At 45.3% G+C, this 21912-nt stretch overlaps 2 protein-coding genes across 2 annotated transcripts; both read left to right on the top strand.

Annotated features, from left to right (window-relative positions):
* Positions 1-6849: 6849 nt before the first annotated feature.
* On the top strand, positions 6850-7182 carry LOC306893024 (histone H4-like; the record flags this gene model as incomplete). The annotated part of the gene is made up of 1 exon (XM_079454471.1): positions 6850-7182. One exon carries the CDS (start codon positions 6850-6852, stop codon positions 7180-7182), a length of 333 nt encoding a protein of 110 aa, XP_079310597.1.
* An 863-nt stretch (positions 7183-8045) lies between these two features.
* On the top strand, positions 8046-8411 carry LOC306893023 (histone H2B-like; the record flags this gene model as incomplete). Its single annotated transcript, XM_079454470.1, has 1 exon — positions 8046-8411. One exon carries the CDS (start codon positions 8046-8048, stop codon positions 8409-8411), a length of 366 nt encoding a protein of 121 aa, XP_079310596.1.
* Between the last annotated feature and the right edge of the window lie 13501 nt (positions 8412-21912).

Here is a 21912-nt window from a genome sequence, read left to right as displayed (position 1 = left end):
TGAATGATGTACTCCTCAGCGGCCCAGACTTGAACAACACGCTGTTGGGAGTGCTTCTGAGGTTCCGCAAAGAGCCAGTAGCTGTTACAGCAGATGTGCAGCAAATGTTTTACTGCTTTGTGGTCAGAAGCGATCATAGAGACTACCTCCGCTACCTCTGGTATGAGGACAATGACTTTGACAAGAACGTGGTGGAGTACAGGATGAAAGTCCACGTATTTGGAAACACCCCATCACCCGCCATCGCCATATACTGCATGAGACGTGCTGCCGAGAAAGGTGAAGCAGAATACGGCTCTGATGCAAGACAGTTCGTGGAGCGTCAGTTTTATGTAGATGATGGGCTGACTTCTGTTGCCTCACCTGAGCTGGCAATCGACCTCCTCACGAGAACCAGAAAGATGCTGGCAGAGTCTAACCTGAGACTACATAAAGTGGCATCAAACAGTGAACAGGTAATGGAAGCCCTACCTGAGGAAGACCGTGCCAAAGACTTGAAAGATGTGGAACTCGGCGTAGATCCTCTTCCCCTCCAGCGAAGCCTGGGCCTCTCCTGGAACCTGGAAACAGACAGCTTCACATTCCTGGTGTCCCGGGAGACGAAGCCATACACACGGAGAGGTATCCTGTCCACCGTGAACTGTCTATACGACCCCCTGGGTTTCGTTGCTCCCATAATTATGCAGGGAAAAGCATTAGTACGGGAACTCTCAACAGAGCAGGGGTGGGACACTCCACTCGACCCCGGGAAAGAGACAGAGTGGAACACGTGGAGAGATTCACTCAAAGCTCTGGAAGACCTGCAAATAAAGAGGTGTTATATACCCGTCCTACTGTCTTCAACACAGAGGAGAGAACTCTGCATTTTCTCTGACGCGTCGACAGTGGCGATAGGGGCTGTGGCTTACCTGAGAGCAATCGACGCTGATGGCAAAGCACACATGGGATTCATCATGGGGAAGTCCAAGCTGGCTCCCCGGCCTGCACACACCATTCCCCGCCTCGAACTTTGTGCAGCCGTGCTCGCTGTTCAAATGTATGAGCTGATCCGAGATGAGATGGACATCCATGTGGACGATGTCAGATTCTTCACAGACAGTAAAATCGTACTTGGGTATGTCCATAACTCGTCCAGAAGATTTTATGTGTATGTGTCCAACAGGGTGAACCGCATAAGACGATCCACTCATCCAGACCAGTGGTCCTACGTCCCCACGGACCGGAATCCTGCGGACCATGCGACAAGGTACATGCCTGCAGCACAGCTACAGCAAAGCAGTTGGCTCTCTGGCCCCAGTTTCCTGACACGCAGCAACACAGAGGAATCCTGGGAGCCCCACATCTTCACCCTGGTGGAGCCAGATGCAGACTCTGACATTCGACCTGAGGTCACCGCTCTGTCCACCAGGGCCTCGGACGCTCAGCTAGGCTCAGAGCGTTTTGAAAGGTTCTCAAGCTGGAGAAACCTCTGCAATGCTACAGCCAGACTCATCCACGTTGCTGCGTCTTTTAAGGGAAATCCAGTCAGCGCAAAATGCAGAGGCTGGAGGCATTTCAAAGACACACTCACCACAAGCGAACTGTCACAGGCAAAGTGTGTGATAATTCGCGCTGTTCAGCATGAGGTCTTTGAAAACGAACTGAAATGCCTAAAAGAGGGTAAGACAATTCCTAACCAAAGCCCACTCAAAAAGCTTAATCCAGTGACTGATGGAGACGGCCTGCTTCGGGTTGGCGGTCGCATAACATCCGCCCCAGACCTGTCCCGTGAAGAAAAGCACCCACTGCTTATTCCACGCACCCACTACATCGCCACACTCCTGGTGAGATTTTACCATGAGCAGGTGGTACATCAGGGGCGACACATAACAGAGGGAGCTGTCAGAGCAGCAGGCTACTGGATCCTTGGCGGTAAGCGTCTGGTGTCGTCCGTCATCCACAGGTGCGTGACCTGCCGCAAGCTGCGTGGGCGGCTACAGGATCAGAAGATGGCAGACTTACCTGCTGACAGACTCATACCCGAGCCTCCGTTCACCAACGTAGGCCTTGATGTCTTCGGGCCTTGGGCCATCATGACACGGAGAACAAGAGGAGGAAGTGCAGACAGTAAGCGCTGGGCAGTGATATTCACTTGCATGGCAACCAGAGCTGTCCACTTCGAGCTCATTGAATCCATGACAACTGACAGCTTCATCAATGCGCTCAGAAGATTTTTTGCAATCCGTGGCCCTGCCAGACTTCTCCGTTCTGACAGAGGGACTAACTTTGTGGGAGCCTGCAAAGAACTGGGCATTAACACGGAAGACACAACCATAACAGCCTACCTTCAAAGCAAGGAGTGCTCTTGGGTTTTCAACCCGCCACACTCCTCACATATGGGGGGCTCATGGGAAAGGCTTATCGGCGTCGCCAGACGCATCCTGGATGCCATGCTGCTTCAGACTGGGCACACCCGCTTCACACACGAGGTCCTGAGCACACTCATGGCCGAAGTGATGGCAATCATGAACGCCAGGCCCCTGGTGCCTGTGTCCTCTGATCCCGATATGCCTACAGTGCTCACTCCTGCGATGCTGCTTACCCAAAAGATGAGTAATGTCGCAGCCCCCTCCGGAAACTTCCAAATGGCTGATCTACACGAGAAGCAATGGAAACATGTCCAGTGCCTTGCAAACACCTTTTGGAAGAGATGGAGGAGGGACTACTTGTCAACACTGCAAGGCCGCCGAAAGTGGACTGATGAAAGGCCTAATGTCAAGACCGGCGACGTTGTCCTGCTGAAGGACAGCCAAGCCCACAGAAACGAATGGCCTGTGGGAGTGGTTGTCAACACTCTGCCAAGCGGTGACAAGAGGATCCGGAAAGTGGAGGTCAAAATAGTTAAAGGAGGGACTGCTAAAGTGCTTTTGAGGCCTATCTCAGAAATAGTCGTTCTTCTCTCTGAGTGAGATAGAAAATTTAGTTTGTCACTCATGTTTAAGTTGAGTTCTAATGTTATATAGTGGCATAATAATATTATACCAAGCGGGGAGTGTTCTGCCTTCCATAAGAATGCATCCTATTTTGTATGTGATTACCTTATTTCTCATTCCTTTGTGTATGCTGCCACCTTCTGGTCTTTTGAGGTAACTGTTTAGTAATTAAGTACTACTTCCTGTTAACTTCCTGATTCACGTTTCAGTCGACCGCGAGTTTACACAGATGAACACGGTGCCAGCTATTTTCCATTTTACGTTTGAGCTTTGGACATTATTTGTCTGTAAGTAGATGATTTGTGTTAGAGTAATATTCCTCGTCATATCTCTTTAGTTTTCTTACTTCTGTAACTTAGATATATGTTTTGTGCATACTTTAGTTAGCTAAGTTATGCTAGCTCTCGTTGGTCATGTTGTAAACGCTATTCCTAGCGATCTGTATGTGCTGAAGCTATGTGGTTAGCAACATAGCTGACTTGTATTTCATTTGTATCGTAATGTAAAACTTATATGTATTTTCTGAATTCTTTTACAGTTTTACACAAAAAAGACAAAAAGACAAAGAATAAACAAATTCAATCAGTCCTTGGATTTATTTGGAGCTTTGTCAAAGTGTTATCTAGCTGTCTAGTTCTGCCTGCTGGTGACGCAGTTAGAGGGCAGCATAGCCATAAATGCCGAGTTATAAGTTTTAAAGTGTTTTAGTTGGTTTGTATTGTTGTTGTTGTTGTGGTATGGTATAATCAGGGCTGCACATTTGCTTAAATCACATAAGTCCCTATATTTATATATTGGTACTTTAGTATATTGGTCATTTCAGGATGATACAGAAAAAGTGCACTCCTCAGTGTTATTCTATTAATGCATAAAGTTATGTGGTTAAAATCCTTGTATTTTACTAACATGCCTTTGTGTTATAGCTGTCTCTAGGGATGAAACAGATGATACTTCCCCACCTTCAGAAGCTGAATTGTACTTTTTTTAAATTAACCAGATACATAAACCTATTATAAGCCACATTTTACAACTTATGAACTAAGTTGTTGTTTATTTGCTTGGTCAGTATTAACAGTTGTTTGGCTAAAATTAATTGTATCTAATTTCTATAACTTGATGTTTACTTTTCTTGCCATCTTGATATACAATATATTGTAGTTTTCTTGAATTTTGTGTCAAAGTAAATAAAATTAGTCTCAAATTTAGTGTGTACTGTGTTTTCACAGAAGTTTATTTATTACAGTTTTTCTTTCACTTTTGTAATGTGAAATGTTTTGTTTTGATTTAGAGCAGTGAATAACTGCTATTAAAATATAATAGGGTATCACTGTTTATTACTGAATTTAAAGGTTCCTAAACTCTTAAAATGATTTTGATATACAGTTCACACAACACAAGATTGGCCCCTCTGTATTAATTGTGGCCCCTCTTGTGCCCCCCTGTTGAAAAAATCCTAGAATCGCCCCTGGGGTCTATATAGGCTAATATATCTATCTAAATTAGTAAAATCCCTTCAATGGCGTTTACAGAAGCCAATAAGGAACATAAAACGTCTAACTAGACTATATTAATTTACACGAAGAACTACAAATTAAAAAGTCAAGGGAAACCTTACAGTATTTCAAACTGACTTGAGAGAACGCATAGTGAAATGAAACCAGGAGGACAGCAGCAAATTGTACCCACTCCCCCCACCACACACCCATTTCAAGTTCTTTCAAAAATATGAAAGAGGTTTTACATTTAAATATTTAGATTTATGAAAAGGCTATACAAGATCAGATTAATTACATAAAAATTTACATTTACGAATTTACATTTACGATTATAATCTACAAAACCTAGGACCACATCCTTCCAATACAACACACATTCATTATAGATTTCAGACCAGTATACAATGTCCTCTAAACAAAATTAAATGTAAAGCTGCGCAAGCGTCGAACAAATCGTGCAGTGTCGTAAATCGTCGCAAAACAAAATCATCATTTGCGCATGAGCGGTTTCTACAACGTTGTTGTGCGCCTGCGCGAACGGATCGTGTACTGACAAGCGGCTCAACAAAGGGAACACGGCACCGTTGCTCTGAGAGAGATCCGCCTTAACCAGAAGTCCACCGAGCTGCTGATCCGCAAACTGCCTTTCCAGCGTCTGGTGAGAGAGATCGCTCAGGACTTCAAGACGGATCTGCGCTTCCAGAGCTCCGCCGTCATGGCTCTGCAGGAGGCCAGCGAGTCTTATCTGGTCGGTCTGTTCGAGGACACGAACCTGTGCGCCATCCACGCCAAGAGAGTGACCATCATGCCCAAAGACATCCAGCTGGCGCGTCGCATCCCGCTGAAGTCCCGCGTCTGCGGTATCAACCCAAACGGCTCTTTTAAGAGCCACCACATGTTCTGAATGACAATTCCAGCGTTTTGTCACATACGCACATTGTAGCGTGTTGTTTAGTCCGTAGGTGTGCGGGAAATTCGGGGATATTCACCCGAATCCCTGTTGATTTGCACATAATGTGTAGTGATGCATTGATCATTAAAACCCTAAATACATTCCTGTTGTTTTATGAGCCATCAGGTTACATTTCGCTACAATTTAACGCAGGTGGTGGCTGTTAAGACACCGGTGATGGTTTTCATGTTTATCTGCATAAAGCATGTTATTCCAAGAATGACTTTCAAAACAGACAAAACAAGCCCGTGGGCATCTTGACCAACAAGTTAAATAAGAAACCACGTGCTAACGCATGAGAAATGTATACTGTGGCCTACTAACACTAATACTCATCTTCATTTTAGACCGTTTACTGATGTTTTGGGAGTGGCGGACTGCGAGGGAAAAAATACGTGATGTACTGCTCGCTCCGCCCTCGCGCTTTTATGTGTTTCAACGTGGTCCTGTAGGCGCATGTATAGGTCTATGTCAGTACACGATCCGTTCCACCTGCACGATCCGTTCACGCATGCGCACAACGACGCACGATACGTTCACGCATGCGCACAACGACGTTGTAGAAACCGCTCATGCGCAAATGATGATTTCGTTTAGCGACGATTTACGACACTGCACGATCTGTTCCACGCTTGCGCAGCTTTGTTTTACTTTATTTATATTTTTTACTGTTAAATAAAATACAATACTATGCTTCGTTCCACCTGGTCTCATTTCACTATGCGTTCTGTCAAGTCAGTTTGAAATACTGTAATGTTTCCCCTGACTTTATAATTTACATGAAGAAAGAACTACAGTCTAGTTAGACATGCGTGTTATGTTCCTTATTGGCTTCTGTAAACGACATTGAAGGGATTATTGTACTAATTTAGATTAAATGGATACATATATTAGCCTATATATAGGCCCATACTAATAAATTACTACATAAAGTCAACTAGTATTATCAGATTTTAATTTAAAAAACGACACAAACTGTCTTTGACAATACTACTGACCTTAGATCGAAACACGGTAAGGTAAATAGACATGATACAGCAATGAATCGCAAAATGCGTTTGGAGGAAACTGAAGATTTGCAGTCGATAAAAATACTTTATTCCACAGGAAACCAAAATCATCTATGTTCATGTAACAACTCTATTATTTTGGATTGGCAACCACATAAACACATCGTAATCATGGTAACGTAAGCGACATTTCAAAACGTAAACAAAGAATATGCCGCCAGTTGTGCCGCCTGCCGTCAAACGTTTCATCGCCTGCGTCACGGTACAGATAGTGTAGGAAAACCATGACGTTTTCTAATACGTAATTACGCGCATGCGTGAACGGATCGTGCAGGTGGAACGGATAGTGTACTGACAGTCCTCCTCTGCAAGCTATTTATCTACTTGATTTTTGTACGAACTAACTAGCGGCCAATAATATGTCTGGAAGAGGTAAAGGCGGAAAGGGACTCGGGAAAGGAGGCGCTAAGCGTCATCGTAAGGTCCTGCGTGATAACATCCAGGGCATCACTAAGCCCGCCATCCGTCGTCTCGCTCGCCGCGGTGGAGTGAAGCGTATTTCCGGTCTCATCTACGAGGAGACTCGCGGTGTGTTGAAGGTGTTTCTGGAGAACGTGATCCGTGACGCCGTCACCTACACCGAGCACGCCAAGAGAAAGACCGAGCACGCCAAGAGAAAGACCGTCACCGCCATGGACGTCGTGTACGCGCTGAAGCGGCAGGGACGCACCCTGTACGGCTTCGGAGGTTAAACGCGACCCGGACTCTCATTGAAAACCCAACGGCTCTTTTAAGAGCCACACACGACTTCATAGAAAGAGCTGAACCTTCTGGTTTACTGTTGCACGAAGCGCTGTTTCACTTGAGTATCGTTAGAGGCGTCACGCAAGACATCATGCTGCGTTTTTTTAGGATTATTTTGTACTTTGTAACACATTCAGTCAATCGTTTGTTTTCTTGTAGAACCCGACCGGCTGGAGTATAAAGAGTCGGGAAAGACGTCATTTACAGTCCCTGTGTTACACGTTACATGTATTTATGCATTATTACATGTAAGTAGCCTAAATCTAGTTATTTTATATTACTCCGTGCTATATATATATATATATAGTGTGATGTATAAGTGAACTTAAAGTAGTTTATAATAAAATATATGAAAAATATAATAAACAGAAAAAGAGTACAGTTTAGACATAATTTACAATTTATACATTGAAGTAGCAGAATAAAGGGATATAATTTTATGAACGTTTATTGAAAATTTCTCTTTCCCGCTCTATAAAACAACTTTAATTGAGAGGCGTTAATGAAACGCGCGTCGAATTGTTAAATATGATCAAAATAACGAAATAAAATGAGCCGGAAGTGAAAACAAATGAAATCATTGCGGGGGGAAGGGGCTTGTTCAAACTCGAGGCTATGGGCGGGAAACATTTTAATTGGCCCTTTCCATCCTCCCATCAAACTGCGAGATGACCAATAGAAACAGTTTAAGGGTTTGGCCGACGGAGACACGCAATTAGAGCGCGCGCACGTTACGCTAATCGTTTGCATGCTGGAGTGTATAAATACCCCCGCGCGGTGGCTCTCGGTTATTCTTCGTCTATTCTTCATTATGCCTGAACCCGCAAAGCCCGCGCCCAAGAAGGGATCCAAGAAGGCCGTCACCAAGACCGCCGTGAAGGGAGGAAAGAAGCGCAGGAAGGAGAGTTACGCCATCTACGTGTACAAAGTCCTCAAGCAGGTCCACCCCGACACCGGCATCTCTTCCAAGGCGATGGGCATCATGAACTCTTTCGTCAACGACATCTTCGAGCGCATCGCCGGCGAGTCTTCTCGTCTCGCGCACTACAACAAGCGCTCCACCATCACGTCCAGAGAGATCCAGACCGCCGTGCGTCTGCTGCTGCCCGGTGAGCTCGCCAAACACGCCGTGTCCGAGGGCACCAAAGCCGTCACCAAGTACACCAGCTCCAAGTAAATCGACGCGTATCAAGCGTTTATCCATCCAAAGGCTCTTTTAAGAGCCACCCACTGTTTCGACGTAAAGAGCTTGTTAGGCTTGTCGTGTGTGTATTTAGTTGCGTACTTGTTCGCGACCAACTGATTTTTCATTCAGATCGCGACGGGTAAGTGAAGTCTTGTCTCGAGCACTTAGTTACACGGTCTTCGTAGAAGGTGGCGCTATTGTCTTTTGCTATAAATCTCTGAAGAGTAAATGTGCCATAAGATGATTTCATATGAAGTGGGAGATTCCTTGTTAAACTTAGAACCGTCTGGAAGGTCAATGCACAGTAATAGAAAAAACGTAGGCAAATCAATGATGATTTAATTTTAATAAAAATAAAAACCAGTAAAGGACGGAAAATAAATACATAGACTTACTTTGTTAAATGAACAATGAGAAACAAGACTCTAAAACACCAGATTATATTTTGGGTAACCACAAACTGTTACCATATGTGTAGTAAAACCATCGCTATGAAAACAATTATAGATACACCCTAAACAGTCACTACACTTATCCTTCGTGAAAACTACCTTATAAGTCACGAAACACTTCCCCTGAAATAACATTAATTATATTAAAATTTCTATCTCACTATTTAAATTAATAAATGCAGAGTTTCTATTACAATCGGTCTGAACGGCACCGCAATAAGTCAATTATTTTTTTACCCTGGCTGTTTTTGAGGGGTCAATAGGCGTCACTAAAACAACTAAGAAATCTATGTTGCCTGAACTATTTAATGGAGTTGAGCTCATGTAAACTGGATATCTGAAGTTACATTACAATAAAAAAAATGTAGTTAAAATTAGTTCATGTAACAGAATAAACAATATATTGTTTTGGAGCCACTTTTTGACTTGTGTCCAATAATACATTTATTGATATAACATATTAATCAAATAATGTGTATAATGTGGCTTTTCTTATACGGATAACTCAGAATGGCATACACCTTATATGATTACTTTTTAATGTAATTGACAGATGCCTCATTAAGTACATTTTGGTTGAAAATTAACAATAAGATTAGATTAGATTAAACTTTATTGTCATTACACATATACAAGTACAGTGTAATGAAATGTAGTTTAGGTCTAACCAGAAGTGCAGTTAGCAAGTGCAGGATATACAGTTAGAATAAATACAGAATACAATAGTGAGAATATAATACAGTGGGCATGGACTATAAAAATATTTTGCAGTTGGAATGTTCTATGAAAATATGACAGTAGGTATATACTATGAACAATATATACAGATGACTATATACTATGAACATTAATGTACAGGTGGATATGAACAGATAATAATTTAGACTAAAATAGTGCAAGTGACTTAGGTATGCATAGATTATTGACATTGGCTATTAAAGTTGCAGTGCAATAGGTAAGTTAATGCAGTAGTTGAAGTTAATGCAGTTATTAAAGTTACGGTGCAATAACGATATAAGACAGTTGGTTCTTCTTCAGTGTCCTCAGAAAGAAGAGACGCTGGTGAGCCTTCTTGACCAGGCATGAGGTGTTGGTGGTCCAGAACAGGTCCTCCGAAATGTGAGTCCCCAGGAACTTAAAACTGGAAACACGTTCAACAGCCATCCCATTAATGTGGATGAGGTTGTGTGTGCCTCCTTTCGCCTTCCTGAAGTCCACGATGATCTCCTTTGTCTTGGAGATGTTAAGGAGCAGGTTGTTGTCGGTGCACCATGTGGCCAGGTGCCGGACCTCCTCCCTGTATGCAGTCTCATCGTTGTTGCTGATGAGACCAATCACTGTTGTATCGTCTGCAAACTTGATGAAGGAGTTAGATCCGTTCACAGGCCTGCAGTCGAGTGTGAAAAGGGAGTAGAGAAAGGGGCTCAGTACGCAGCCCTGTGGTACACCAGTGTTGAGGGTGGTGGTGGTGGAGCAGATGGGGCCTAACCTAACAAGCTGAGGCCTGTTCGTCAGGAAGTCCATAATCCAGTTGCAGGTAGGGTTGTTGATGCCTAGGTTTCCACGTTTGACGATTAGCTTGGAAGGGATGACGGTATTGAAAGCAGAACTGAAGTCTACGAACAGCATACGTGCATAAGTGTCCTTATTGTCCAGATGAGTGAGCACGGAGTGCAGTGCCATGGACACTGCATCATCTGTGCTCCTATTGTTGCGATAGGCAAATTGGTATGGGTCCAGTGTGGGTGGTAGAGAGTCCTTTAGGTGTGCCAGGACCAGCCGCTCAAAGCACTTCATGACAATGGGTGTGAGTGCTACAGGGCGGTAGTCGTTCAGGCATGTCGGGTTAGAATTTTTTGGAATGGGCACAATGGAGGTGGATTTAAAACATGCTGGAACCACTGCTTGGGCGAGGGACAGGTTGAAGATGTCAGTGAACACCCCAGCGAGCTGCTCTGAGCATGCCCGGAGTACGCGACCAGGGTTGCCATCTGGGCCAGCAGCCTTGCGCGCGTTGATCCGACTTAGTGCATTGTGAACATCAGTGGCGTTAAGTGTGATGATTGGGTGGTCAGCAGAGGGGGTGAGCTTGGTAGCTGTTTCCTTGTTGTCTCTCTCAAAGCGAGCATAAAAGTCATTAAGCTCGTTCAGGAAGACGGCATCTGTGGCTATGGGGGTGGAGTGTTTGGGTTTGTAGTCACTGATGGCCTGGATGCCCTGCCACATGCGTCGAGGGTCAGAATTGGAAAAATGCTCCTCCAGCTTCAGCTTGTAGCAGTGCTTGGCCTTTTTGATGCCCCTCTTCAGATTTGCCCTAGAAGTACTATAGGCCTGTGCATCTTCCGATCGGAAGGCAGTGTTACGTGCTTTCAACAGGAGGCGCACTTCCTTGTTCATCCATGGCTTCTGATTAGGGTACGTGGTGATCTGCTTCTGGGTTGTGACACTATCAATGGTGGAATTTATGTAGTCCAATACAGAGGAGGTGTAACTGTCTATGTTCAGAGCCACTGGTGGCCTGAGAAGCAAACAGACTCCAGTCTGTGTGTAGAAACCTTTCCTGGAGTGAAAAGTCTGCCCCCGCAGGCCACATCTTGATGGTCTTCACTGATGGCTTTACACGATTGATAAGATTAATGTACTTGGGGGTGAGGAACAAAGAAAGGTGATCAGATTGACCCAGGTGGGGGAGGGGGGTCGCGGCGTAAGCTTCAGCCATGTTTTTGCAGACATGATCCAAAGTTCCTCTTGTGTGGCAGGAAACTTGCTGATGAAATTTAGGGAGCACTGTCTTTAAGTTTGAGTGATTAAAATCTCCCGCAACAATAAATGCAGCCTCCGGGTGAGCAGTCTGTTGTTTACTGATGGCTGCATGAAGTTCTTTCATAGCAAGCTTGGCATCAGCATCCGGTGGAATATAAGCTGCAGTTATAATGGTGGAAGTGAATTCCCGTGGCAGATAAAACGGTCTACATTTAACCATGAGAAACTCAACGTTAGCCGAGCAGTGTCTCCCGACAATAACACGTTTCGCTGTAAAAACCTTTCCACCAGGCTGCAGTCTCCATGTCAAGCTTGTGTCTTTCTCTATCCCATGATCCTTCAGTTTCTGCTTTATCTGATGAAATAAATGTGGTGTGTTTATCATATTCATGACATTATTTCTTTATTAGAATAAAAGTTTTATAATCGTTACATGAGCCAAAAGTGTGCATGTATCCCCGAGCAAAGGAATGTCCAACATACATCATTTATACGGCTTTTACGACGTTGAAAATACGTCTCATTAAGGGCCAAATGTGAAAGGCGCTTCCGCGTCTTCAGATTTGAACCAGTCGATATCAGACGTTCAGGAGTTTATTAGACTACTTTTTGACAAACATTGACAAATCAACAGTTTTCAACATTGATTCAATGATCGCTTGGCGTAAGGAATAAAAACATCTGACATTCTACTGTTATTTAGGCAGCAATTCAACATGTTCTGCTATTGTTTAACACTCACCGACTGTAAGATGTTCTTCATCACTGCAGGATCATTTACATTCAGACCGGATCTCAGCCCCAATCTCACAATCTGTTTCTTTGGAGCTGTTGAAACACATAAATTGTGAGTTTGGGCTGCTGAAATTATGGGGAAAACCATATTAAAGTGAAAGCAAATGTTCATCTCTCGGTGAACTGTATCTTTACTCAAATTATTTTAGATGTAGGTGACATTGTTTTTTCAGCAGATCAGTAAAGAAGATTTTTTAAAATGCAAATCCTTAAGGGTTCAATAAGTATTAACAGCAACAAAATTTAATGAATCAATCGATCTGTGCTGAAATTGACAGTTGTTTATGACCAGTAATTTATAGCATTAGCATACGTGCAGTTGTTGTGATTTTTCTATTACAGTATTCATTTTTGCATTATAATATTGGGTTTTCTAATATAAAATGATACATTTAGTTAGTTATGGGATTTAATATGTGCTATGGGCCTCATGTATGAGTTTGAACACCTGCACGTACACCTAATACTTTTGTCACGCAGATGCTGGGTTGCCCATTATTACGCTAAATGATGAGTTAATTTTTAATAAAGCCAACAACAAATCATGTTTCGTCCAAAAACCCGGAAAGGAGTCCAAATAAAGGCACATGATATGCGTTATTGAGAGGCGCTCGCTACTGTTAAATCCTAATATGGTGGGATGGAAATGTCACCGATGTTAGGGCCGAGGGTTATTTACCACACTCCGGAGGAGCAGACAACAAGGAATTTAAAAGGTGAGTTTTTATTAAGTTTAAAAGGGGATAAAAGCAGGGGTGGGGATGCTCGTGGCTGTAGCTTTGATGAAATGAGGAGGGGGTACTGGTAGGTACTTTTCCGTTCTTCAGGTAAGTATATTCCTCTCTAGGTGGGCGCATGGGACAGACAGGGACTTCCCTCGTCGTCAGACTCGTTGAATAAACTCGTGGGACAGACAGCTTCCGGGTTCGGATTCGTTGACGTGCTCGCAGAGCCACCACTTAACTCTCAGCAGTAGCTTCCTCCTTGTTGAATTGTCCGTTCCTTGCAGGGAGCAGTGAGACGGACAGTAGTAGGTGAGATAGAAACGGGGTACTTCACCAGCCTTCGAGAAATAGTGAGCCTGGACTTTCTTTGGTGTGGGGTACAGTGCTCGTGAACTGTGGCAACAAAGGTGCGTTGAGTTTATCCTCCTCCGCACCATGCACACAATCTTAGGGACCTGGACACAACTGAGGGGACAGTTCAGTTTGAAAGAATCTTCAAAGTTATGGATCAATTTCATCCATCAGAGACTCAGAAAAAACAGTTGTTTGATCTCACCACACTTGTGCATAAATCACTCTTGTAAATCCTCACACGTGTTGGTTTCACGCTTTCAGACACTGCAAACTCACTCTCTTCACAGCGATAAATCAACTCGTTTCCCTTCTCTTCATAGGGTGGATGATCAAAGGAATAGTGGTTTCAGAAGATGAACACGGATTCAGTGATCTTCCCAGCCGGTACGGTTACTGTTCTTCGCTCTGTCAACAGGATAACACACACTGCCCACAAACAAAGGTTATTCGTACACTGGCGATGGCAAATCTTCCCATATGGGTTTCTCAAGAAGGTGATTCATAACAGGGTGCACTTAACTTTTCCCCGGTGAATCACATAAATCCTACAGCGGGTTTTCGGCCAGTCACTCTCCTTTCTCTGCGTAATTTCTCACTTCGTTGCGTTGCTGTTCGTGTTTTCTTCAAGACTCACTTAATGAGCATGCCTCGGGGGACCCAACATGGAACACCGATCAGGCCTTAAACCTCATGCAGCTTTCCAGCACCTACCGTCACTCACTGTCGCTGCTGTAATCCACTCGAGCACTCGTGCAGAGCTTCACGACTGCCAGAACATTCTCTTCCCCTCTTTTTCTACTGTGCTTCCAGGCCCTCTCTTTATACTCTTTTTTTGTCCGGGCATGTGCTTCAATGAAGCGCTAATCACTGGCTTCAGCTGGCTCTCATTATGGTCGGCAGCCAGGATGTAAACCCAGAGCCGGCCCGGTGTCACACCGGCATTTCTTCCCCCTAGCAATGAGTCGAAATCTGTTTGGTTCCTGGTTTGTTGACAGAAACATAACTGTAGCGAGCCCAGGCCTGATTGAAATATAATAGTAGAGAACAGGAAAGGTGATGAACAAAGAAAAGGTGATGTCATGTGAAGCGTGATTGGCAGAAGATGATGTCAGTCGAAACATGATTGGTTAACACTGTGATAACAACTTGAGTTTTCTGTATAAAGTGGGGAGTCAGATGTGTGTTTGTTGGGATGAACTCTTGAGTGTCTCACTTCTATTTGTTCGAACAAATAAAAGATTGAACTTCTGGAAACCTGGCTCCTTGGTCTACGTGATTTCTTCTACATTAAGGTGATCAACTTGCCACCACAACACAGTTTGGCCCAAAGCACATCTGGGTCTTCAGCTCACATCTGATCCACACACTGATGTTTGATTGTGTGTAGAAAAATGTATGTGGCCCAGAGATTATTGAATGAAGGACTGCGGCCCAGATGTGGCCCACACTGGGTTAATTAAAAGGATAAACCAAACTGTAAAAGAAGACTTGTTCATTCAACTTGACTCAGTCAAAGCATCAAGCTGACTCTTTACAGATTATTTAAATGAGTAACAGAGTAATTTAACACTGCTCAGTGTGCATAAGGGGGCACACTACAGAGTGTATACATTGTTTGAGTGAATGAGATAATGAAGTGACGTCTGAATCATTAATGATGAAAATGTGCTGTTATACTCAATTCTGATTGGCTAGAATGTGTGTATTGAAAGCCTGCAAAAAAACCCAGATGTCTGAGTTTGGTTGATGATTGTCACCAGTTTTGAGGTTTGTTGATGTCAAATTTTACCAGCAGATTACATTTACATTTATTCATTTGGCAGATGCTTTTATCCAAAGCGACTTACAAGTAGTTTTTACAGTGGCACATTACTGCAGAGCAATCAGGGGTAAGGTGTTTTGCTCAAGGGCCCTTCAGTCATGACCTGCTGGTACTGAGATTAGAACCAGCTGATCACGAGCCCATCGCTCTAACCACCAGGCCACAGCTGACCAAACAACACAGATTATTTACTATTTATGCGGGGCTGTTAACAGCATTCTTAAAAAACATCTGACAACCTTAATTGAATATGAACCCTAAGAATAAGCATAGCAAGTCAAATGTTGGTTTAAATGTAGAGTTCATGTATTTGCACAGCAGAATAATTAATTACCAAAATGTATGTTAAAAAGATTCCCACCCCTACTGCTCTATTATATCTTATCTTTTAACATTAATTATAGCCATTCAACATTTACATCCAACAATGGTGACAATCAACTGAACCGCTTTGTGCTGCAATGCATGCTGGGTGAATAGTACAAAACTCATTCATGATTGTTTGTCACCACTGATTAGGTTTATATATCGAGTGTGTCTTAATAGTAAAGAAGATACAGTTTTTCAATGGAGATCTTTCCATTATAACAACTTTGATCACTTTACCAAAATACCTTAAAAGCATAAATGCAGGTGGTTTGATGAAATGTAAATTGTTTGTATTGATTATTAAATAAAACACAAATGTTAACCTATAACTCACCCATGCACATGTTATTGATGCCGATGAGGAGATTTGGGAATGTTGCAGGAAATCCTTCCAAGCAAGAGCAGTTGTAACCTCCTTTTACGTTTGTGCAGTAGGAGTTTGGACCACACACAGATGGAGTTGCCTGACATTCATCCACATCTGGAAGGAGAACGACAAGACACAAAACCATCATGTTATTTAAAAGCAATTCCTCATAAATAATACACAAACAAGTTTACCCCTTTACATCAAGTATTAAAAAAACATCTTTTTTTAAACATAATGAAACATTTACCAGCACATGGGTTTCTGCTACTGATCATTTCAGTCATATTTGTGACAATATATCCACCCAAACAAGAGCATGAGATGCTTCCGTTGACGTTGTGACAGTATGTGTTTGGCCCACACTTGGTGCCACATTCATCAGTCACTGAAATTATAAAATCGATAAAAATAAAGCATCTGCACACTTAAAATGTTACTTTTAAATAATCGAATAATGTTAGCTTAAGCGCTGCCTTCTCTGAATGATTTAGCACAAGCTGAAACCAAAACAGTAAATCATACCTCATAAAAAATACTAATATGTACATAGTAAAATGGCCTGTGTTAAATCAACACTGTTTAGAGTTTATATGGTCCCACTCTACAGGGTGTTAAAGTAACACTGGTATAGTGTTAAATATAATGAGGTAACTAAGTGATTATTTAAGAGATGATTAAGCATTAAAGACAAACACTGACCACCATAATGGTGACATCCTATTTTGACCAATAAAATATCAACATCTAAACCTTTGACTGAAAACCATTGGTTAGTAAGTTAAGCTGTTAATCATGTTTGTTGTTTACTCAGATCTTGAGAAATGTGATGCCTTCTTTTATCTTCTGTTGATTTCATCTACTGTTGATGTCAGATGTACTTCTGGTGTTTCTCGTTTTCTTCAGTGATTCTGCTTGTTAACAGCAGGTGTTCATCGTTATTGCTTAATTATCTCATTGTCTTCAACACTACACCAGTGTTACTTTAACACTCTATAGAGTGGAACCATATACACTCTGAGCAGTGTTGATTAACACTGGGCATTTTACTGTGGTTATAAATGCAATTAGCCGCCAATATGTACATTGTCCAATGGATAAATGTCTCCATTGATTTCTCTATCATTACTTATACTCAGGGTTAATGACCTCTGCTTTAAAGGCAAATGGTTATCTGGAAGTGGTTACTTTTTGCCATTTAACAGACGCTTTTATCCAAAGTGATTTACATGATGCTTTTTTACTATAGGAGTATGAATAAGAAAAAAAAATTAACAGAGGCACAGACATTTTATAACACACATTATGTAATTACCTGCACAATATGCCAAATGGCAGCCAATTGGGATTTTGACCTCATATATGTAATATTGTCCTGGACATGCTTTTACATTAATAGGAGTGGATTTAAAATAGCAGCAGTTATTGTCCCAGCTACCACAGACATCTCGGGTGACCACGCCATCCTCAATTCTAGGATGTTGACCGTTAAGCCACAGAGTGGCATGAGTGCCACAACTGAACTCTTAAATACATGTGTCTGGCATCTGAGCACTTTGGTCATTAAGGAAGAGACGATACCATCCAACCCACTGGACGTTACGATCACATGGGACTACTGAGGAAGATAATCTATTGCTTGTGGACCTCCAAGCATTATCCAGCACAGTGTACTTATCGCAGGGGTCCAGGCCAAGAGTCTCTGCTGATACGACATAAAAATAAAATTTGTGAATTGCAGAATTCATATTATTCATATTACCTAAACATTTGTAGGCTGAAATGTAACTTGAAGAGGTGTTTAGCATAGGTGGAAGTCAAATCAAGTTAGTGGTTTACCACAGGGGTTCTCAATCCTGATCCTCGGGCTATCTGGATATGGGAGTGTCTTTCAGATCCAGGGAAAAGAACCAGTCCCTTGGGCTGACTTGCGAGAGGATCTGTTTCAGAGTGATCATTCTGAAACGGCGTTTCATGAGGGCACGGTTCGGAAGTCTGAAGCACTCGGCAGAAAACGTGGGGTACTGCGCACAAACTGAAGTGTATAGCCTCTCGCTATGATTCCCAGAACCCAATCCTATACCCAGGGGATGGCCTGCCAGGTTTCTGCCCGTGTGGTAAGGGGTTGAATGTTTTGCGGGGGCAAACCACCTGGATGGGGTTTGATTCCCGCGGTTAGAGGAAGATTGCTTTTTCTGACAATTATATATATTTCTTATAATTTTTTCTGCTAAAACAGCGGTTTGCAGAGCGGGCGCAACATTTACAACAGGACATAAATACACAGTTTCGCTGTCACCTGGAACAGAACAGGGTGCTTGGGTGCTGGAAAGAGCTTGCTTGCAGGGAGGTCCAGCCACAGTGAGACCTGGGTCCTTCCTCTTCCTCAACTGAGTCTCATGGCGGAAAGCAAGTGGGTGGGGTCACAAGAGGAGCAGAAAGCTTCTCCGTATCTGAAGCCGCTAATGACATGCTGTCGTCTTACCCAAATTTGCTTCCGCCAAACGAGACCATATCACTAACTGAGGCCAAGGGACACTGGTCAGGCTGAGAGAAACAAACCGGCAAGTCCTCTCTCCGTGGAGAAGGCAAGGCCCGCAGAGACGGCATGAGCCCAATTAGAGCATTGCGTCTCTTTGAGTTACAATTACGACATTTTACAACACCGCAGCAAATTTGCTCTCTGCCTTTGGTTTAATGTTTCACTTTTCACAAACCAATGGCTGTGCAGTAATCACTGCGTTATTGGGAAACGTCTCGGTTACGTATGTAACCTCTGTTCCCTGATGGAGGGAACGAGACGTTATGTCGAACCGAGAGATGGGGTTCGCCCCTGAGAACCTATCATCTTCTGACTATTTTGAAAAGGCCAATGAAATTGGCGAATTAAATTTGCATGCCGGGCTCCGCCCCCGGATATCCGGGTATAAAAGGGGAGCTGGCGTGCTCATTCATTCACCTTTTGTGCTGAGGAGCCTGAGAGCATCTCACGACTGCTGCAGCGGACGGCTAGTGTTGTGGCATGAAGGACACAACGTCTCGTTCCCTCCATCAGGGAACAGAGGTTACATACTTAACCGAGACGTTCCCTTTCTGTCAGTCTCTCGATGTTGTGTCGAACCGACAGATGGGGTTCCTATTGAAAACGCCACAGCACTAAGCCGCCAGATGGCGCCAGATGGCTGTGGCATTTTCAATAGGAACCCCATCTGTCGATCTCTAGCGACATTGACCGGCCTGGGCGAGCCACACGTGAGCGCTATCGCAAAATTTGTAACCTTCCAGTGGGCAGGCAGGGGCTCCCAGAGCTTTTGGCAAAGATGACTAGCCCCTGCCCTCGGCCACCACAGACGGAGGCCTTGTTTCTCTAAAGCGAGAAGCCGTCCGGTTCCGTAGGGCTACTGGGTAAGCGCTGTTCCCTCAATGTGGACGTGCGCTACGGAGACCACTTCCCACCATAAGGGCGAATACAGTGCAGACAGCAACATGGTCTCACCAAATATGGGAGGTATGTGCGGAATGCAGCAAGGTGGATGTCCACCTGGGGGAGGTCATGGGTTGCCACGAGGGGAACCATCTCATGACGACATCTCAGACGGAACCACCCTAGTGGGGGGTTACTACGTGTGGGGCACTAGGTCCGGTTAGAGCTTTATGTAATAACTCAGCTTGATACCCCGCCGTAGGCGGCAGGGCTGCTCCGCCGAGCCCGCTGCCCTGGACGGACTGCTTATTCCCCACGGAGGTTGCAAGCCTCTGCGAGGTATAGCGTAGCCCTACCCGCAACTCTACAGATGTCTGCCAGAGAGGCGCACTGAGCCGGTGCCCACGAGGAGGCCACTTCCCGAGCGGAGTGCCCTCCGTGTGGTTTGAGTAGAGGCGCAATGCGCTTACTGGACACCCCACGTACAGGTTGGGTCTTTCTCCCGGTGTGGGAATGCTTGCAGGTGCCTCACCCTCTGGATGGACTCGAGCCCCAGCAGGAGAGCCATCCCCCCCTCACAGAAAGAGGAAGGGGGCTCTCCGCAGGGCCCGAAAAAAGGGGACCCGGAGGTCCACCTTAAGGCCCCAAGAGGGTATGGGGCGCTGACGAGGCTTTAGCCCCTCACGCCCTAGAGGAACCTAATAATCAGGTCATGCTGCCCCAGAGACTCACCAGCAACTGGTTTGTGATAATGATTTGGGGATTTGGCCAGGGGGAGTTGTCGTCAGGAGTATTAGCTCCGAGGACCAAGTGTAGTTGGGCCTGTAAGACGCAACTAGCAGCACTTTATACTTCCTTCCCAGACCTTGCACAGGACCTGCGCAATGAGGCTCACTGGGGAGAAGGCGTACTTCCGCTTGTCCCGCGGCCAGCTGTGCGCTAGGGCCTCCGTGTCGAGGGGGGCCTCGTCCAGGGAGTGCCCAGCGGTACTGGGGGGTGTTCAGGGAGGCAACAGGTCCCCTGTGCCCGCCCAAACCACACCCAAGCTGGCCCACAGGGGTGGAGTCATCACTTCCCACGAGGTGTCAACTGACGAGAGAGCGATTGTCCCGCGGGGATGGTCGGACTGGGTCAGTATGCTGGCTCTGCACAAGAGGCCGGAGCCTCGTCAGTGCAAGCAGGACAGCTAGCAACTTCAGGCAGTAATATGGAAACGCAGGACGGGGCCCATCCTGCTACCCGACACTGCCCATCCAGGAGCGACGTCTGACAGACACCAGGACGCGCTTCTGCGGCTCCTGAACGGCACCCTTGCAAGGTGCTGCTCAAGGTATGCAGCGACCCCTGGTTTTGGGGATGATGAAGTGTGGCTGTAGGAGCCGCTGGACATCTTGGCCGAGTGGACGGTTCGATTGCCTTCGCCAGAGGGGTGGCAGCCCCGGCCTGGAGCATGGGAACATGCTGAGGTTAGAGGATGCCTGAAGCCCGGAGGAGGTCTGGCGAACTGGATCGAATGCCGAGACGGCCCGCACTCCCAGCCACTGTGATGGTTTGAAATGGTAACCAAGTACCCAGGGACCTCACAGGGTGGGCTACGATCTGCTTCATCAACCCTGCGGGGGTTGGTTCAATGACTAGCAGTGCTGAGAGATATCTCCTTGTGAGAAGGCGGGCACTAGGCCCCCGGAGGGGCCCAGAAGGTGTTGGGACGCGGCAGGGACCGCCCCAGTCTGACCATCCAGCCACAAAGGCTGGGTCGTGCCCGATGGTTCAATCTCTCTAGGTGGTCCTTCTCTCAACATCTTGAGACCGCGTGCGAGACCTCGACGGCCGAAAGGTGCTGGGAGCAGTCCTTGACAGCGACACCAATCAGCCGACCTTGCGAGAAGGGAGTCGGGAAAGTGGCCTTTCTCGACATCGCCCACCTGCGCAAGATTGAGTCAGAGGCGTCTCTCCGGGCCACTGATGTGGAGATCTTCCGACCCAGCCTGCGCTGCCACCGTGGTCCCCGGAGGGCCAGTCGGCGGTGGCACTACTTGGGTCGGTCTTACCCCGGGGGGCTCTCTTTAGCGCCCTGGCCTGCAGGATGGCCATGGCGTAAGAGTGGTGGCAGCTTGCCCCACGGCACTGCCAGCCTCAACACCAGAGATGTCGAGACCTTACATGCCCTGGGGGGTGAGACTAGGTCAAGCTCCCCAGGTGGCCGCCATCTGCGGATACCCGCGACTGCATGCTCCACCCAGGGTGCATTGACATATTCCCTAGCTGCGTCCCCGCCCCGAGGGAAGAGAGGGCGATAGAGTCAGCTAGACGGAAGCGAGCCGAAGGGGGCGCTCCAGGTCTTACTGAACTCCTTATGCACCTCGGTAAAACTCGCCACTTGAGCCGGGCACGGCTTGGAGTCGCGCCCGGACCCAATGT

The sequence above is a fragment of the Barbatula barbatula genome, assembly GCF_947034865.1.
Source record: "Barbatula barbatula genome assembly, chromosome: 4".
Taxonomy (NCBI): domain Eukaryota; kingdom Metazoa; phylum Chordata; class Actinopteri; order Cypriniformes; family Nemacheilidae; genus Barbatula; species Barbatula barbatula.
Note: the sequence above shows the minus strand (reverse complement) of the source record. Positions and strands in the feature narration are given on the sequence as shown.